Source organism: Lynx canadensis, chromosome D1 (genome assembly GCF_007474595.2).
Source record: "Lynx canadensis isolate LIC74 chromosome D1, mLynCan4.pri.v2, whole genome shotgun sequence".
NCBI classification, from domain to species: domain Eukaryota; kingdom Metazoa; phylum Chordata; class Mammalia; order Carnivora; family Felidae; genus Lynx; species Lynx canadensis.
The window spans coordinates 49679370-49698561 of record NC_044312.2 but is presented as its reverse complement, the minus strand read 5'-3'; the positions used below and the strand labels follow the sequence as shown (position 1 = coordinate 49698561).

Here is a 19192-nt window from a genome sequence, read left to right as displayed (position 1 = left end):
ACAGAATTTGAAATTATGTCAATCAGGAAATTTTAAAACTCTAAATGTTCTGAACCATTATGCCCCTGTGGGGATATTAAATCTAGGGCAAGTATGCTTTCTACCTGAGAGATAACTACCTGTTAAATCACATTCCAAGATATAATTACAGTTCAGGCAACAAGAGCCATTTCAGACAGTTAATGCATAGTTAATGAATGCTACAGACAATAAGTATTCTGGGAGCCCAGGGAAAGATAGCTGATACTAAGCTGAGTCAATTGAAGGTTTCCCTGAGGAGGTGGGGTTTAAGCAGGGCCCAGTAAAGATCTAGATTAGAAAAGAGGAGGGGAGAAAAAAACACAGTGCCAGCTGGCCTGGACTGAGGCTGATAGAACAAAGGGACTGAGGAGGCTACTGTAATAGTTTAGCTTGGAGTTGTGTGGGTAGAAAAAAGCTAATAACCCTGAACATGCAAAGTAAGTGGCATGAACTAAGAAGGAATCATGGAAGAGTCTTGATGGTTAAGTGGACTCTGGTCTGGTGTAGAGGTGAAAGTGAAGGAATCAGATGATTCCAAAATACTCTAATCCTGGATGACCAGGAGATTAGTGCCATTAATAGTAATGTGAAAAAAATCAAAGGAGTTTTAGAAGGGAATGTTATATAATGACATTAATACTTGTTATTAAAGTTTAACTTGCTTTGAACACCCATACCTCTCAATTGCACTTAGGTATCCATATAAGGGATATTATCCAGTATAAGCAGCATACTATTCTTGAGGCACTTACTACTTGGAAGAACCAAGGCTGATACTCAGCCAGTTATTATAATATTGAAATCCTTCTATACCAGTTGGCAAATAATTATCTTAGTAACTTGAGTGATGTCTGCCCCCATTCTATGCCCACCAATCCTGCTGTCCCAGTTCCTTCTCCAGACCTCAGGTCTAAAGAACCAACCCACAGCACTGCAAGAACCCTCAGTTCTATGATCAGTTTCTGTTCTGATTGGACAGAGTCTATACCATATTGGTAGTACTAGACAAAATATAAAATAAAAGCAAGTGTTAACAGCATTCAGAAAAGGGAGAAATCACCTCAGGTTGGGTCAGTTACTCATTTAAACCATTGTTGAGGGCATACACTGTGGATACACTGATAGGTGTGGTCCCAGCACTCAGGCTACTCACATCCTTATACGGAGACCAACATATAAACAAATCATTGCAATCCAGAGTAACTGAGTACAAAAGAAGCATTTATAAAGTACAATGGAGGACACAAAGGGAACAGTAGTCAATACCCAGCTTGAGAAGAGAAATAAAGAGAAATAAAGTTTCACAGATAAGGTGATATATAAGACCTGAGCCAGGAAAGATGTACAAGAATGCCAGGCAGAGAAAGGAGGAAGACAAACCATTTCGAGTAGAGAGATACCAGTACTGTGTGAGTCACATCCCAGCATAGTGTGTGTACAAAACACTGTGTACACACACACAGTGTGTACAAAACAATGAAGTGACCGATGTGTAATACTTGGCACACAGTGTCAATAATAAATAACTATAGAATAAATATTAGAGATTCTTTTCTAGCAGATTTACTTCTCTGATTATGTTTTTAAAGGCTGATCCTAAAACTCATTTGTTTTGTCTAAGCCTACACTAGCTGAGCAAGGAATGGGGAAACCAACATATCCTGGGAGGCATGAGGTCAGTCAGTTTGGAATTTAAAAATAAAGCACATTATGGGGTCCTATGTGGCTCACTCGGTTAAGCGTCCAATTTCGGCTCAGGTCATGATCTTACAGCTCCTGAGTTCAAGCCCTGCATCAGGCTCTGTGCTAATAGCTGAGAGCCTGGAGCGTGCTTTGGATTCTGTGTCTCCCTTCTCTGTCTGCCCCTCCCCTGCTCACACGATGTCTCTCAAAAATGAATAAACATTAAAAAAAATTAAAATGAATAAAATAAATGAAAAATAATAAAGCACATTGGGGTGCATGGATGACTCAGTGGGTTGAGCATCCGACTTCAGCTCAGGTCATGATCTCGTGGTTTGTGAGTTCACGCCCCGCATTGAGCTCTGTGCTGACAGCTCAGAGCCTGGGCTGACAGCTCAGATTCTGTGTCTCCCTCTTTCTCTATGCCCCTCCCCCTGCCTCATGCACGCTCTCTCTCTCTCTCTCAAAAATAAACATTAAAAAAATTAAAAATAAATAAATAAAAACAAAGCACATGGAATTCACAAATCAACTAGAGTTGCCTGCACTTGTTAGATGTGTGTAAGCAAAGATGAGCAAAGGGCAGTGAATGAATTGGAGTGTGAAACAGAAGCAAAAAAACAGCAGAAGACTTCACTCCTTTTCCAATTAACAAGGGCTTCCTGGAGGGGAATATTTTATAACAGAAGGAACAAGCAAGTGCTAAACAAGCCAGATGTCTTGAAGATCAAAGAAGTATTTAAAGAATAGATCTTCAGAGGAATACCAACAGGAAAGAGTAAATGTATGTATATGCTTGGCTGGAGTATGAAATGGAGAAAGATCATCTGGAGAACAGAGACTATAGATAAATGACTATAAATTCAAACCAAGAAAAGGGTTTGGCAATGTTACAGAATTTAACTGCAAAAAGCCCTTTTGGAAATCTTTAAAAACCGTGATCCATATTTTTTGGAGAGTAAGTCTCCAAGCATCTTAGCCAATATTCATTTCATCATGTTACATTCAAATTCTTCAGAGATGAACCAAAGCACTGGGTGTATGTAAGTAACAGCAATAGGCTCTTCTATACCTTGCCTAATGTTTATTTGCAATTAATGTTTTCAATAACAGAGGACATGACATGCAGTGTCATTCTATCAGCTCAGCTCCACATGTACAGAGCTTGGTACTGCACCCTCCCAGATCCACAGATGAATGAGACCCAAGGTTGCTGCCCTTGAAGAGATCATGGAGAGGTGGTCAGCAAATATTAATTCTCTTCTCTTTTAAACTGTGGTCATTTTCTAGAAATCACACTATATAAAAAGGCAAACAAAAAGCCTGTTTGGGTCTGCACTACCCTCACCAGTCATTGTCATTTAAAGCTAATTGTTTAAGAGAAAGGAAGCATCGTAGGCGGAGGAGAAGGGAGTCATCATCACTGCTTTCTGAAATTGTTGCATGAGCAGCTCCCTCCAAGGAAGAGGCCATCAGTGCTCAGGAAATGACAAAGGTTTCCGACAGTTTTAAAGGATAGTGTCTGCAGTGTGACCCATGGTTCAAACTGCATAAAAATAAGAATTCACTGACAAATGATAACAAGTACTTCCTCACTTTCCTCTGAGCTGAATCAGAGCCATTGTTTGGGTTGTAGTTCCTTGTTTAAATTAGGTTATTAAATCACAATGATGCTGGCCAAACCTGCAGTCATACACCACCAGGAAAACTTAATAAAAAATACCAGTGTGTGGCAAGGTTTAAATGCACACACACACGCAGACACTTGCTTTTGCACTAATAAAATCTGACCAGCACCAAGCATATCTTTCAAAAACTGTTTCCCCCCGCACCTCCAGAAAACCATAAATGAATGTCCTGTGACGTTGCAGAAAGAGAAAGGAATTTGCAGACAGATCTGGGTTTGAGTACCGGTTCTGCCAACTACCAGAGCTATTTGAATTTGAACAAGTGACTTCATGTCTTTGGGCTTGTGTTCTTGTACGTAAAATGAAAAAATACTGCCTATCTTAGAGAGGTCTTATGTTGATTAAGTTGGGTAATGCATGCATGAGAGTGCCTAGCAAGGAGCTGCATGAAGTCAGAGCTTGATGTATTACTAGGACATTTTGTAGAGTATATTTTATTAGCATTCACCTCCCCAGTCTGAAACCACTGCCAAATACACACACAAACATCTACAATGGTATGTTATGTGTTTAATAGTACTACATATGAGAAAGAAATTGTGACATTAAAACTTTAGCAATTTGTTCTGACTATTCACTTAAAACAGTTATTTTTTTCTTTTCAAATTTTTATTTAGATCCTAGTTAGTTAACATACAGAGTGCAACATTGGTTTCACCACTTAAAACAATATGACCTTGCAAAGTGAAATTAAGAAAAAAACTTGCAGTTATCATGGAACTGAAGACAGCAAAAAAGCAATGACTTGATGACAGTAAGAGCCCCTTACACACCAAATATCATGTGGCCTGATATGTGATATGTTTCTGCTTTTGACTTTCAATCCAGTCCTGTGACAGTACAATACACCTTTAGTACACATTCATCACTGTATGAATTGTATAGCTCTGAGGAAAAGTATGTATCACAGAAATAAAACATGACTGAATATCCACTTCTAAAGAATTTTAAAATAATCTGTGACATCACTTTCATCACCTCATATGCTGAAGATTATAAATCCACATCTCAAAGCACTACTTATTTCCTCTAAGGTATCAGAATAATAGAATTACAATCATGATTCAAACAGCCAGGTTTCTCATAAAAGTAAAGGTATTAGCTTAAATTTTCAGTCTAATATTCTTTAAAATAATAACACTTTATTAAACAGAAGAATAACAGTATCATTCTAAGCACCACATTTAAAGATGAGACTACCATCCAGGCTTTTATAGAAAACAAAATACCTAGGTCTGGTTAACTGAACTTTTTTTTTTTTAATTTCTTTTATTTTATTTTTTTTTTTACCCCTCCCCCTTAAAATTTTTTAATCTTTATTCACTTTTGAGAGACAGGAAGAGACAAAGCATGAGCAGGGGAGGGGCAGAGAGAGAGGGGGGACACAGAATCCAAAGCAGGCTCTAGGCTCTGAACTGTCAGCACAGAGTCCGATGCAGGGCTTGAACCCACGAACCATGAGATCATGACCTAAACCAGAGCTGGACACTCAAACGACTGAGCTACCCAGGTGCCTTCTTTTATTTTATTTTAGAGAGAGAAAGCAGAGCAGAAGAGAGGGGCAAAGTGAGAAGGAGACAGAGAAAGACAGAGAGAGAACTCCAAGCAGGCTCTAAGCTCAGCATAGAGCCCAGAGCGGGATTCAATCCCACAACCCTGGGACGAAATGACCCCAGACGAAATCAAGAGTCAGATGCTCAATCAACCCAGGCACCCCTGAATTTGACTTTCTAATCAAGGAAGACTTTCAAAAGCCAAGTGCCAAAGGGTGACCTCTGTTCCTTTGAGTTACTGGAAAAGAGAGGAACATTCAAGTGGAGTAGAAGATGAATATATAGCAGTGACCAGTCCATGCAGCATAGATGAGGAACATTTACGTGAACTTCAACATACTCCAAGGCCAATTTTGTACACAGACTGTTGGGAAAGCTTAAAAAGGAGGCTTCCTTAATGGAATTAGGGTAAACTGTACAAATTTATAGGGACAATTTCTAAAGCAGTGACCTCACTCCTGACCTACCACTTTAGTCTCCTCCTTTATTTCCTTGGATAGTACCTTTTTTGGGATCATCAGTGGAGGTCTCTTAACATCCTTTAGTCTAGAATGTATAGAGCCACCCACAAATACCTCACAGTCTATATCTTAGATGGTTTCATAGTTCCCTTCTCCTGTTAACATGGTTCATTTATTTAAAGCCCATTCATGTAAAAGTATTCTTTCTGTAACACAAAAGCCAAGTCAGAAGAAAGTTCTGTATTATTAAAACCTCCATTATGATTTTTTTCTCTCCAAAATTAACCAACCTAGTGCTAGAGAATTAAGATTCCTTTTATTCTACTTTATTACTGTTTAATCTAGATTTCCTTAACAAATGTGACTGCCAGGGCACCTGGGTGGCTCAGTTAGTTATCATATCTGCTCAGGTCATTATCTCTGTGCTGAGAGCTCAGAGCCTGCTTCAGATCCTCTGTCTCCCTCTCTCTCTCTGCCCCTCCCCCACTCACACTGTCTCTCTCAAAAATAAATAAACATTAAAAAAATTTTTTTTAATGTGACTTCCACACTATCTCTAATTAAGGCCATGAGTTACACAAACTTCTGTCTATTCCAGAAATACAGTTAGTACAGAAACAACATCGATCAAGAGCTCTGATTTCAACAGAGCTCAGTTTAAATCCTGGTACTACCACTTATTAGCTATGTGATCACAGACATATTACTTTACCTCTGAGCCCTTTATTTCTCTGTAAAAAGAAAGGTAGTACCTCCTTGCAAAGTGGAAGATAAATATATTAAGAACACTTATGTTTCTTTTGGGATGAGCACTGGATGTTGTATGGAAACTAATTTGACAATAAATTTCATATAATAAATAAAGAAATAACAACAACAACAAAAAAAGAACACTTATGCAGTATCTGTCACAAGGTGAATGCATTTACTCTGGTCAGCAGAGCAGTGCTTTGCCCCTTACCACTTCAACACCAAGTTATATTCTTAAAGTCAATGACAGATTCAGAGAAGGAGTACCCATACCATGCGTGTGCAAATGGAAATAGTGGCAATACTGTCCTCACACTGTTGAGGGCCAACCTCTTGCCTCTCCCAGTCTTACTGAACTTTCAGTTCCTCCAACATAGACTGTTCTTTTCTATTTTAGGATCTTATACATGATACACCCTCTACCTGGACAGAAATCTCAATCATCTCCCTTCTCCTGGCTAACTCCTGCTCAGCTTCCCAGTCTCTGCTGTGATACTATAGCTGCCTATAGGTTTCTCTAATACCCAAGACTCAGGACTCAGGACTCCATCGTAGATCCCACAGCAAATTACTTCCTTAAAGCATGTGTTGTCCCACTTGTAATTACTTGTTATTGTGTTTTTTCCCACTAAACTGTAAACTTCATGAGGTCTGTCTTTGCTTTCCACTTATCCCCATTTATTAACACAACACGTGGCACATAGGAAGAGCCAGTAAATGTTTCTGAATGAACATACAACTGTGCTGTTTTACCATATAAATGTTAGATATCCTGTCTGCTATAAGAGAATGATATTTCCCTGTATCATACAACCAACTTGAAGAGCTGCTCAGGGAAAGCTCCTAAGGAAACTGTACTTTAATAAATCTGCCTTTTCCTAACCCATGTGGGCAGACCCCACAACATGAGCAACAGGAAAGAGAACATTGTGAGCTTGACAGAGACACAACAGCTGATCCTCTTCACGTACAGCACTGAGTGGCAACCTAGAACTGACACATATGTAATAGAAAGTATGGATTTACAAATACACATAGCTAATTGGTTTCTTTTTGCAAATGCAAACCCAAATCATAAAAAGTACTGCCTTTTACCTTAGCTCTCTAATAAATATGGGCAGTATAGAATTGCCACAGAAGTAAGCTTTAGGGGGACATTTTTCCTAATGTTTTCATCCTTTACCCTTTCCCTGGCCCTCACCCATACACAACGGAAAGAGCAAACAGAAATTGCTGCACTCCCTCCCACTATTCTTTCTCTGTACATATATGAGAAGGGTCAGTACAGATAACTAGCTACAGCTTCCAGATCGTGAAAATAAGAGAATGTGAAGAAGTGGGCCTGTTTTTATTTGCCTGGCATTCTATAATGTTTCCCAAAAGGATTTAGACAGTTGAGAATCAAGTTTCTATACTGTTTCCCTCCCTGCACACACACACACACACACACACACACACACACACCCCTCCCTTACCTCAATAGGTAGAGAAGCAGGAAAAGGGAGAGGGAGAAAGATACAGATTCAACAAGCATTTGTAAAAATGATACTCTATAAAACTATAAAAACTATGTAAAACTATGGGCAGCATTCTATAGAGGATTATGGATACAAGACAGAGTTTCTGCTTTAAAAACGAATAAGACAAGGATACAAAAGATTTTAAAGCAAGGCTAGAATAAGACACATGTCATGAGAGAAGTACAAACAAAGATTTGACTTTCACACATTTTCCAGGATATTAAGAAATGTCTCATGGAGGAGGCAGACAGTATCTGAGATGGGGCTTAAAAAATGGATGGGATTGGTAAAGCAGGAACAGCATTGGGAAAGGTACTCCAGGCCAAAGGAACAATATGGGCTAAAGCAAGGAAACAGGAAAAGAATGAGCGTGTGTGAAGAATAGATTAACACACTGGAAAGGTGGGTTGGGGTCACAAGGTGGAAGGCCTTGAATGCTACAGGATTTTATTCTAAATAAAGCAAACAATAAGGAATCATTGCAGGCTCTGAGCAGAAAAGTGGTTTGATAGGAGGAGATGTGATTAATGTGACCCATAGGGACTACAGTAGAGGGAGCACTGCAGGAAGCAAGGAGGACCTTCAACCTCATATAATCTACCTTTTACTGTCCCTCACCCCATCCTCACTCCCTTTCTGACTTGGCTTAAATTTCATGGTCAATGAGTAAATTACTCCCTTGCATATGCCCCTCAGTCCCCATGTCTCTCTCTGACTTTCTTTTACTGATTTGGCAAAAGGATAATCCTGGCTAAAAAGAACTTTCCACCAACTTCTCACTCATACCCAAGAAAGTAAATGTAGCTAGAGAAACACACAGCCTGTCAAATGGTCTAATATGTATGAGGCTTCAAAGCTGCCTGCATCACACTGCATTTTCCTAGTCCATTTACTTTCCTTCTCTGCTAGTGAAGTATTTATGTTCTCTTTCCTCTTCACTATCTTCATCCCCTACTATTCTCTCCTTGGGTACATCTTTCCAGCCATACTGGCCTGCTTGTAGTTGTTCCCACCAGGCACACACCTACCTTAGGGATTTTGTACTTACTCTTTGCTATGCCTTGAATGCTCTTCCCCCAGTGCCTAGAAGAGCCTTACAAAAAGTAGGAACTTAACAAAAATTGAGTAAATGAATTTGGAAACACATTGTACATTCAAGTTTTCTATTTTGCTTTTTTCACTTATCATTAATTGATGAACATCTCCCCACACTACCAGATATACTTCAAGGCCACCATTTTCAAGAGACAATAATATTCCCTTTTATGGATATATAATAAATCATTTACAATTTGGGATTGAGAAACCAGCAAATTGACAAGTGGGATATTTTGAATATTTCTTCTTTTGATTTTTCTGAACCTTCCTAGTTTCACCTCTAAAATTGAGCATGATATCTACCTCACAGGGTTGTTGTAAAGATTGAATGATCTCATGGTTCATGAGACTGAGTCCGACTGTGCTGTTGGCAGAGCCAGCTTGGGATTCTCTCCCCCCGTCTCTCTGCCCCTCCTCTGCATGTTCTCTCTCTCTGTCTCAAAATAAATAAATAACTTTAAAAAAGTATTTATTTTTATTTATTTTTATTTATTTTTAATTTTTTTTTTTACATTTATTTATTTTTGAGAAACAGAGTGAGACAAAGCGTGAATGAGGGAGGGGCAGAGACAGTAGGAGACACAGAATCTGAAGCAGGCTCCAGGCTCTGAGCAAGCGGTCAGCACAGAGCCTGATGCGGGGCTCGAACCCACGAACTGTGAGATCATGACCTGAGCTGAAGTCGGACACTCAACCGACTGAGCCACCCAGGCACCCCACAAAAAAGTATTTATTTTTAAAAGTGATTGTAATAATTAAAAGTAGGATATAAAAGAGTTTAAAATAATACCTGGCCCAGATAAGACAATCAATAAATGTTTATTCATTCACCGCTCATAAACAACTATGACTCTTCTTAAACTGTGAATCATAATAAAAAATATTTTAAAAAACCCAAATTTTATAAACACCCCAATCACATACACACTGTCAATGCAAAACTGTCCCTTTGATGAACACTTACAAAGCATACATCAGATTTTTTACATAAATCTCTATATCAATTTTGTTTCCTTTATTATGAAAAAAAACGGCAAAACAATCTTTTTCAATTACTGAATGACAGTATGAATAAATAAATTCCTTTATTTACTACATGCTCCAATGTATATATACATCAGGTCAGTGAACTATCATGATAAGGGTAAGTTGAGCAAGAAAATATTAAGTAGACCAGCCTTACTTCAGGGACTTTTTGAAGTAATCTACATTACAAATGTATTAGTCCTTTTCCATATTTTTCAGATACAAGCTTAAGTATGTATGACTGCAATGGCCAACAAGTATGTGAGGTCTTCCAGGATATAATCATCTCTGCCTTCCTGGGACCTAGTCCAGTGCCTGACATATAAAAGGAATTAGATGAACAGTAAGTAGGTGGATGGGTGGGTGGGTAAGAGACTGAATGAGTATGGTAGTCATTAGTGCTGTTTCTCCTTCTAGGCACTCCAGAATCAGTATTTTTTGTCTCCCCACCCTGTCCTCAGATGCAGCAATGTAGTCTGTTTGGGCCAATGAATTATGAAATGAATGTGCCATTTCCAGACTGGAACATTTATTATCATTTCATGTTCTTTTTCCACTGCTATGGTGATCATGAAAGTATATATTGAGAGGAAGCTTCCATAAGTCCTTTAGTCTTGAAGTGAATGTAATAAGGGAACCCTCTGCTCACCCCAATGGAAATACAATTTGAGTAATAAATTTTCGGGGGGTTAAGTCATTAAATTTTTGGAGTTCTGCTACAGCAGCATAACCTATCCTATCCCAACTAGTATAACAAGCAAGGTTATAACATTTACTTTAGAACTAGAAACTCGTTAGAGTTTATTTTCAGAAAAACAAAATGGGACAGTGCATCTTGAACATGTAACTCAACATTTCTGTATGATCATTCTCTCACCTATAAAGTGGAATAATAATAGCATCTACCTCATAGGACTGCTATAGAAATTAAATAAATGAATGTCTATTAAGTACTCAAAACCTAAGGCATATAAGGGGCACCTGGGTGGCTCAGTCGGTTGAGTGTCCAACTCATGATTTCTGCTTAAGTCATGATCTCACAGTTCATGAGTTAGAGCCCCATATTGGGTTCTGTGTTGACAGTGTGGACCCTGCTTGGGATTCTCTCTCCCTCTCTTTCTGCCCCTCCCCTGCTTACGCTCTCTCTTTCTCTCTCAAAATAAATAAATAAACTTTAAAAAATCAAAAACAAAAAACCAAGGGCATATAAAGTTTTCAATCAACAGTAGCAGATTACTAGTATTATCAGTGCATTAGACATTTATATACTGCACATTTCATTTTATTCTCTCTCCTCTTACTCTTTATTCATTTTAATTTTTAGCCAATTTTTTCCATTCAAAGAAAATCTTTATTAAGAACTATTATGTAGGCACACCTGGGTGGCTCATCAGTTAAGCATCCAACTCTTGATTCCAACTCAGGTCATGATCTCATGACTTGTGGGTTCAAGCCCCACATTGGGATCCATGGTGATAGCATGGAGCCTGCTTGGGATTCTCTCTCTACTTCCCCCTGCTGTTGCCCTCCCCCCAAAAACAAATAAACAAATAAACATTAAAAAAAAAAAAAGAACTATTATGTAGATGGCACTGTGCAATGCACTAGGAATATGAAGACAAATAAGACATATCATCAAAGTATTCTTCTTCCCTATGATTCTTCTTTCTTCTCCAATCCACCCATAACCAAGCAAACTTCAAAATCATAAATATAGGGGCGCCTGGGTGGCGCAGTCGGTTAAGCGTCCGACTTCAGCCAGGTCACGATCTCGCGGTCCGTGAGTTCGAGCCCCGTGTCAGGCTCTGGGCTGATGGCTCAGAGCCTGGAGCCTGTTTCCGATTCTGTGTCTCCCTCTCTCTCTGGCCCTCCCCCGTTCATGCTCTGTCTCTCTCTCTGTCCCAAAAATAAATAAACGTTGAAAAAAAAAATTAAAAAAAAAAAATCATAAATATAGTGTTCTATGTTATAAATACTGTGTTAATTGTAGAGCTAAGTAATTTAAAAAAAATTTTTTTTAAGGTTTGTTCATTTTTCAGAGACAGAGCGTGAGTGGGGGAGGGGCAGAGAGAGAGGGAAACACAGAATCTAAAACAGGCTCCAGGCTCTGAGCTGTCGGCACAGAGCCCGATGTGGGGCCCAAATTCACCGACAGCGAGGTCATGACCTGAGCTGAAGTCAGACGCTCAACCGACTGAGCCACCCAGGTGCCCCATATAGCTAAGTAGTTTTAATTAAAAAAAACCCTTTATATGAGTCTGTGTCTAATTCAAAGTTCAGATGGAAAAATTGTTCATGTCTACTGTGCCAAATGCAATTAATGGCAAAGGTAAAAAACACAACCTGTATTCAAATCCCCACTGATCCTGATATAGGGCCATACAGACAGGAGGCACTCAGTGAACAGAATGACACATGTATCACAGATTGCATATGGAATCCTCTTATCTTACATAAGAGACCTTACACTGAGATCTAGAGGTAAGCAACTTGTCCCAGGTCATTATATGAGTTAGTAACAAGTCTGGTTGATACTAGAACCCAAACTTTGAAAATGTTTAAGTACTTAAAGTCCTTGTAATATGCTGCAGAGGGACATAAATATGACAGAGCAAAACCTTAAAATTAATTTTTACTGAAATTACATTTTAGCATTAACTAGTAAAACATTGAGAGCTATTAGAAAGATAGTGTTAGAGGGGCGCCTGGGTGGCGCAGTCGGTTAAGCGTCCGACTTCAGCCAGGTCACGATCTCGCGGTCCGTGAGTTCGAGCCCCGCGTCAGGCTCTGGGCTGATGGCTCAGAGCCTGGAGCCTGCTTCCGATTCTGTGTCTCCCTCTCTCTCTGCCCCTCCCCCGTTCATGCTCTGTCTCTCTCTGTCCCAAAAATAAATAAACGTTGAAAAAAAAATTAAAAAAAAAAAAAAAAAAGAAAGATAGTGTTAGATTTAGTATTAGTATCAAAAAGAGAAGATACTTGAAAAACCTAAAATAATGCATTCACTGTCATATTGTCCCCTCCACAATTTACCAAAACACAAAATAGAACAGGAAAAAAATAATAGAAATAGCTTATATGCTTTCCGTTATCAGTCTTATGTAAAAGAAAATTTTTTCAAACAAGGAAAGAGTTAATTTCTTTGCCTTATTTCTAAGTGTATTAAATTATATCTCACAGATAAAAAGGCATATATTACTATTGTGTAACTGAAAAGTTCATACAGATTTTCATATTTTACAAAATAACTATTTTAGGTATGCTAAGTGATGATTTAAATATTCTGTGTGGAGAGGGGGTAGATTAAAGCCACATGCATTAAGAAACCACAAGATAAAATAAAAATATTTACCATTTATTGAGTGAAGTGATATAAACTGTGCTATTTAAGCCCTTTACACATACTAGCTCATTTCACAACAAATCTGTGAGATGAATAATATAATTATCCCCATCTTGCTGATTATAAAAATAGATGCTCAGAGAAACAGAATTTGTTATCAAACTTGTATGGTATTCGATCTCTATCAAGTTCCTGACTCTCCATAATTTAGATCAAGGTTACTTCATCATATCTAAGGGATGGATGACATGATCTCTAAGACCACTTCTGGCATTGATTCCATGATTAAAAACAGAAATCAGTTCATATAATATTTGTGACATGTGGTCCAGGCCGTAAGGGGAAACCATCAACAGATGAACCAATTAATAATAAGAAGAGAAGAGGGCAAAAACTAAAAAGAAGAGGAGGAAAAGAGCAATATTTTACTAGACATTAGGGCCACCGTGACATGAGTGGGAAAGGAGAACCTGGAGTAGGAACTGAAAGTAAAGCTGTAACAAATAAAAATAGCTCAGCCCACTGATGGGATTACCTCACAGCAGGCAAGGAAGGAGCTGTGTGAAGGCCTTGCAGAAGTCAGTGGCCATGAGCTTAATGTTGCATGAAGATGCAGAATTCTAACATAAACACTGGTCAGTAAATAGGAATAGTTGAGTATAGATGACTGACCACTAAATTTCTAGAAGAGGCATTACCACAATGGTCATGCATTTGGATCAATCTGAAATGATAACACTATGAGAGTGTGGTTTTAGGACAGAGTGGGGAAGAAACCAGCACTACTCTATTACTTTCCTTAAGTTCCTACCATATTCTAGGCACTGTGCATGTGCTTTCATGGGTTACCATATCTGGCCCTCAAAACAACCTTGGTAGAAGTGATGGTTAATTTTACATGTCAACTTGGCTGGGCTATAGGGTCCAGATATTTGGTCAAACATTCTGGATGTTTCTATGATGGTATATTTTTGGGGATTAACATTTAAATCACTGGACTTTGAATAAAGCAGATTTACCCTCCATAATGTCGGTGGACCTCATCCAACCAGGTGAGGGCCTGAATAGCAAAAAAAAAAAAAAAAAAAAAGAAAAAAAGACTGACCTCTCCTGAGCAAGAAGGAATTATACAAGTAGGCTCTCTTTGGTCTCAAATTGCAACTCTTCTCTGGGTGTCCAGCCTGCCAGCCTCCCCTGTACATTTTGAACTTACCAGGCCTCCATAATCACATGAGCTAATTCCTTAAAATAAATCAATCTCTGTGAAAAGAGAGACACACAGACACACACAGACACATTCTATTGGTTCTGTTTCTGTAGAGAAGTCTGATTAATACAATGAATACTGTTTCCTAAGTCACCACTGAGGAAAATGAGAGCCTCAAAGGACCCATTCCCTTTTCCCAGTACATCACATAGTAAAATGCTCTCAGTACTCAAATTCTACTGTGACAGGCTTGGGTGAGAGGTGAAGAGTAATGAGAAGTAGGGAAACATTGTAACCACAAGCCATGGATTCCAAGGAGTCCCTTACAACACTGGCATCACGCATGTGCCCAAAGCCTGGATGTGAACAAGTGAGGTACTATCCTTTCTCTGGTCTCCCGATTCAGTTACTTCGGATAAAAGAAATCAAATATTCCTACTAAATCAACAACATTTGAAGACTCTGAAAGAAGAGAAAAAATAATTAGTAAAGAATAGAAGTAAAAGATGAAAATAAAAATAAGTGATTTGTGTCAATTAAATGATGACAGACTTTGCCTTGTTTAGGCTTTTTTGGATAGTCATTCATTCACTCCCTCCACAAATATGTATTTTGTACTTTATAATTTTTATGGGCTCCTCTGGGTACTAGAGTGTGCTATCTAGGTATGGGGGACACACCAAAATAATAAGTCTGCAGAGCGAAAAAAGATCAACTAAGTTGCCCTAAAGTGAAGAACACTTCACAGAAGAGGGGACATTTCAGTTGGGATACAGGTATGAGTTTAACTTTAGGAGAAGAGACATGGTATGCCAGATAGAATTTTTAACCACTGTAAAATTCAATTGAGTCTACATTCTATGTTGCTAAAAGTATATGTGTGTGTTGGGGGGCAAAGGAGAGGAAAAGGCCTCCCCTAAGGCGTTTTTACCCAGACCATAAATGGAGCTTATGTTCATATAAGGATAGCTGGGAATAGCTTTGTCAACTGGACAGATATAACTACAGATAAAGAAAATCATTACAAGGTTTTATAAAAATTAAGCCTTGAATAAAAACTGAGCCTTACAGTTATAATAATAACATTTATTTTTAAAAGGCATAAAAGCATACTGAAACTAAAATTACTCTGTACGTTAACCATCTGGAATTTAAATAAAAACTTGAAAAAAGAAAAAAATAAAAGGCATAAAAATATTTCATGTGCTCTAACTAAAAAAAAAAAAAAAATCAAGTTGAGTTTATACAGACATGGTAAGTCCCAACTAAAAATCTACAGTCCAGAATTGGTAACTACTATAACTATTATTATGCAATAAATACATATGTGGAAGTTTTCTCCAAAAAATGAAATAAAATTCAACTGGAACTTATGTAATGGATATTATTATTATAGTAATAAATAAACATGTGGGATCTGTGTCCTAAAATACAAGCTAAGCCAGAGGGCAAAGGTGGCTGAGTAAAGCCAAACAGATTTTGCAAGCCACCAAGAATGGAAAAAGAACTGATCTTAAATTATGTTTCTAAACAGTAAAGTGGTCAAAAAAGTAATCTATAATGAAGGAATATAAATTAAGTGCTCACAGATCATTTGGTCTCTCCCACCTTTTGTTCCTTTTCAGCTGCTAGTTCTCTTTTTCATCATTTTTAAAGAGATTTCAGACACCCTCATTCCAATAGTTTCCCTTCAATTTTACTTTACCGATGAAACTCTGCAAATAGTCGTATACAAAATACAAATATATAAAACACACCAAAGCATAAAGTTCAGGCTCAAAGAGTTCGGGGAGAGAGAGGTTACTGGAGCACACTCACTTGGGCCTTCACCTACCACCTCTCTGAGATAGCTTCCCAAAGACCCCTAAATTTTCCTCAGTACAGTGTGTAACATGTCATTCCTTGTTCAAACCGCTCAATTTGTAAATGAGGAAGTCATAGCCTAGAGAGTGAATTTAAGTGAGCTGCTTGAGAAAAAGGCCCGTTTCCTGGTGTCGCTGCTGAAATTGAAATGCTTTCTCTTCCTCAGAAACTCTAATTTAAATTTCCGGGTTAAAAATCATTTCTTATCAGTTACAAATTCATGCACCCCTTCTATCCCAAATTCCTATTAAAATTCACACAGGTCAATAAGCCGAACTTTAAAAAGTGTCTACTCATGGTCAGATATTCTGCTAGGGACATGTTATCTGTTTTCATTCAACCATCACCAAAGCCCCAGATCAAGAAACTGGGTTCAGAGAGGTACTGTATCCTTCCCAAGGTCACGGAGCTAGCAGAGTGGAATGCTGATCTATGCTACTCCAAAAGCCAAACCTCAGACTCTTGCATTCTTTCTTTTTTTTTTTTTTTTAATTTTTTTTTTTCCAACGTTTTTATTTATTTTGGGGACAGAGAGAGGCAGAGCATGAACGGGGGAGGGGCAGAGAGAGAAGGAGACACAGAATCGGAAACAGGCTCCAGGCTCTGAGCCATCAGCCCAGAGCCTGACGCGGGGCTCGAACTCACGGACCGCGAGATCGTGACCTGGCTGAAGTCGGATGCCCAACCGACTGCGCCACCCAGGCGCCCCTCTTGCATTCTTTCTAATCTAAAACTTTCCCAAATCTTTGCCTACCTTTACACAGGCCCCCAGAAATACAGAATTGTAAGGGATCCTGTCATTTCACACAGGATGTACTTTTCCATCCAGACTTGTAGAGTGCCTCATACTTCAGCCAACACAAAGGCATCAAGCCTACTTTAAACTCAATCTTCAGAACCATATAAATGCTAACCCCCAGCCCCATGCTGACCGTCAAATTCTGACATACCTCTACAACTTCCTTTACAAGTATGGGTTACATGAATGTTCAGTCTTATGGAAAATAGGAAAAGTTAAAAACCTTTTTTTTTTTTAAGTTTATTTTGAGAGTGGGGGAGGAGCAGAAAGAGAAAGAATGAAACAGAGAATCCCAAGCAGGCTCACGCTGTCAGCACAGTGCCCGATGTGGGGCTCCATCTCAAACCTGAGATCATGACCTGAGCTGAAATCAAGAGTCAGATACTTAAAGGACTGTGCCACCAAGGAAAGGTTAACAACTCTCAACAAAAGGGCTACAAAATCAACTTTGAGCTGAGCATGAGATGACAGACTGGTGTTTTAGGCTGAATACTAAATATTATCTAATAAGATATTGGAAGTGTGTACTTAACGGCGGCTTTGGGACAAAGGATGGTTGTCACTACCAGTAGGAGCCTGAGTTGGCATTAAATAATTTTAATTTGATGGGAAGTCAAATTACGGAAGAGAGTTGGACCCAGAGCTGATATTAAAGTACTGGTAATGGGAGAAGAGATTTTAAACAGAACTGGGGCTTGGTGCCACCCTCTGGAAACTGTGAGCCCAAGATTAGACAAGTCCTAGGCACCAGGGGTCTGAAACTCCGGGTGGGCTCCGGTGCCTCAGCTGGGGTGGGTTAGGCCCGGTGACCTGGGAAGCCCCAGGGGGACTGGGAAGCCCCAGTCTTCTCCCACGCCCGCCCCGCCTCGCCTTACCTTCTGTTGGAGGTAGTGAACCGTGTACTTCGTGGGTACAGCGGGGCGGGATGTGAAGCTGGCTGACCTGTGCAGAGTGCTGAGGGCCCTCAGGGCCAGCGGTACGGGGATGACCTCCCGAAGCATCAGGAAAGCCAGGAGCAGGAGCAGGACAGTGTGGCGCCCCATGGCCAGGGTGGCAGCTGCAGAGTGAGTGGGAGCGAGACCAGCAAATGCGGGGAGCTAGAGTCCTAAGCTCCACCCACCGCAGATGGGCTCCTCCCCCGTGAAACCCAAAGCCACTCTGCCCCACAGCAACACAGCCCAAACCTGGTAACGCAAACCACACCGCCCGCTTCCCAGAAGGCGCCGCAACTTTTCTATTTTCCTCCCGTGCAGTCTCTCTCTTTAGAGTCCACCTTAATTGCGATCACACTCCAAGTCTGCCCTTAGCATCTCAGGACCCCTCCTACCTGACTGCCGGAATCCCATCCTTTCCCTGAGCGCTCCCCAAGCCCACCTTTCCCCGCCATGCCCTGTCTGCCTCAATTCCACTGCCACACCCCTTGCCCTCAGTAAACCCCATATAATGGTAATAATAATAGCTACCATGACAATTTATTGAGCGTTCTTTACATGTCACTATTATCGCTAGGCATAATGGCACACATACCAACTCATTTAACTCAAGCAGCGCAGCAATCTTGTGTGTCCTGTATGATTACTACTCCCATTTACAGATGAAGAAACTGAAATACCGAGAAGTGTGGGGACTTGCACTGGGTGACTTAGGAGGCAATGGAGCACAGCTTCGCAGACCACTCGGTCTGGCTCCTTGCACCCACTTCCAGTATGTTAGCCAACCACCTCCTGTGGTACTCTCTGTTCATGAATCACCCCAAACTTCTATGTTGCCTACATAACTCATCCCATAACGGGAGTCGCCCAGGTAGCCCCCGAATCCCGCTTGGTCCTGGGCCCTTCTCCCAGGATACGCCCCCCTTTCTTCTCCCGGCTCCGGGTAGCCTCCCTTCCGTCTTCACCGCGCCGCCAACCCCTTTCGCCCAGCTACCACTCCTCCTTCCAGTCACCCTGCTGAACCCCGATTGGAGAGGTGCTACCACCCTTTCCTGAGATTCCTATGCTACCCCCCAAACCAGCTTTATAGACTGTGCCACTACCCCACCAGTCAGGGAAGAACATTCGCCAAACCCTATCTCTCTACCCCCAATTCGACGAAAACGGTCGTACCCGAATGCTCGCAGAACGCGGTGTTCAATCTCCACCCTCTGCGGCGCCTTCTTCTGATTGGCTCTGAGGGACCAAGGC

General features: G+C 40.1%; 1 protein-coding gene across 3 annotated transcripts in view; it reads right to left on the bottom strand.

Annotated features, from left to right (window-relative positions):
* Positions 1–19138, bottom strand: part of LOC115525125 (prolylcarboxypeptidase) — a 76862-nt gene extending 57724 nt beyond the window's left edge. The window contains exons 1-2 of one of the 3 annotated variants that reach the window (XM_030332119.1): positions 19115–19138; positions 17885–18066 (exon numbers count right to left, since the gene is read on the bottom strand). In XM_030332119.1, coding sequence (XP_030187979.1) covers positions 17885–18052 — 168 coding nt within the window. In that variant the 5' untranslated portion in view covers positions 18053–18066; positions 19115–19138. Of the gene's footprint in view, positions 1–17884; positions 18067–18536; positions 19086–19114 lie in introns of those variants that run through there. The other 2 variants (XM_030332118.1, XM_030332122.1) reach the window with 2 other exon arrangements.
* Positions 19139–19192: the final 54 nt, after the last annotated feature.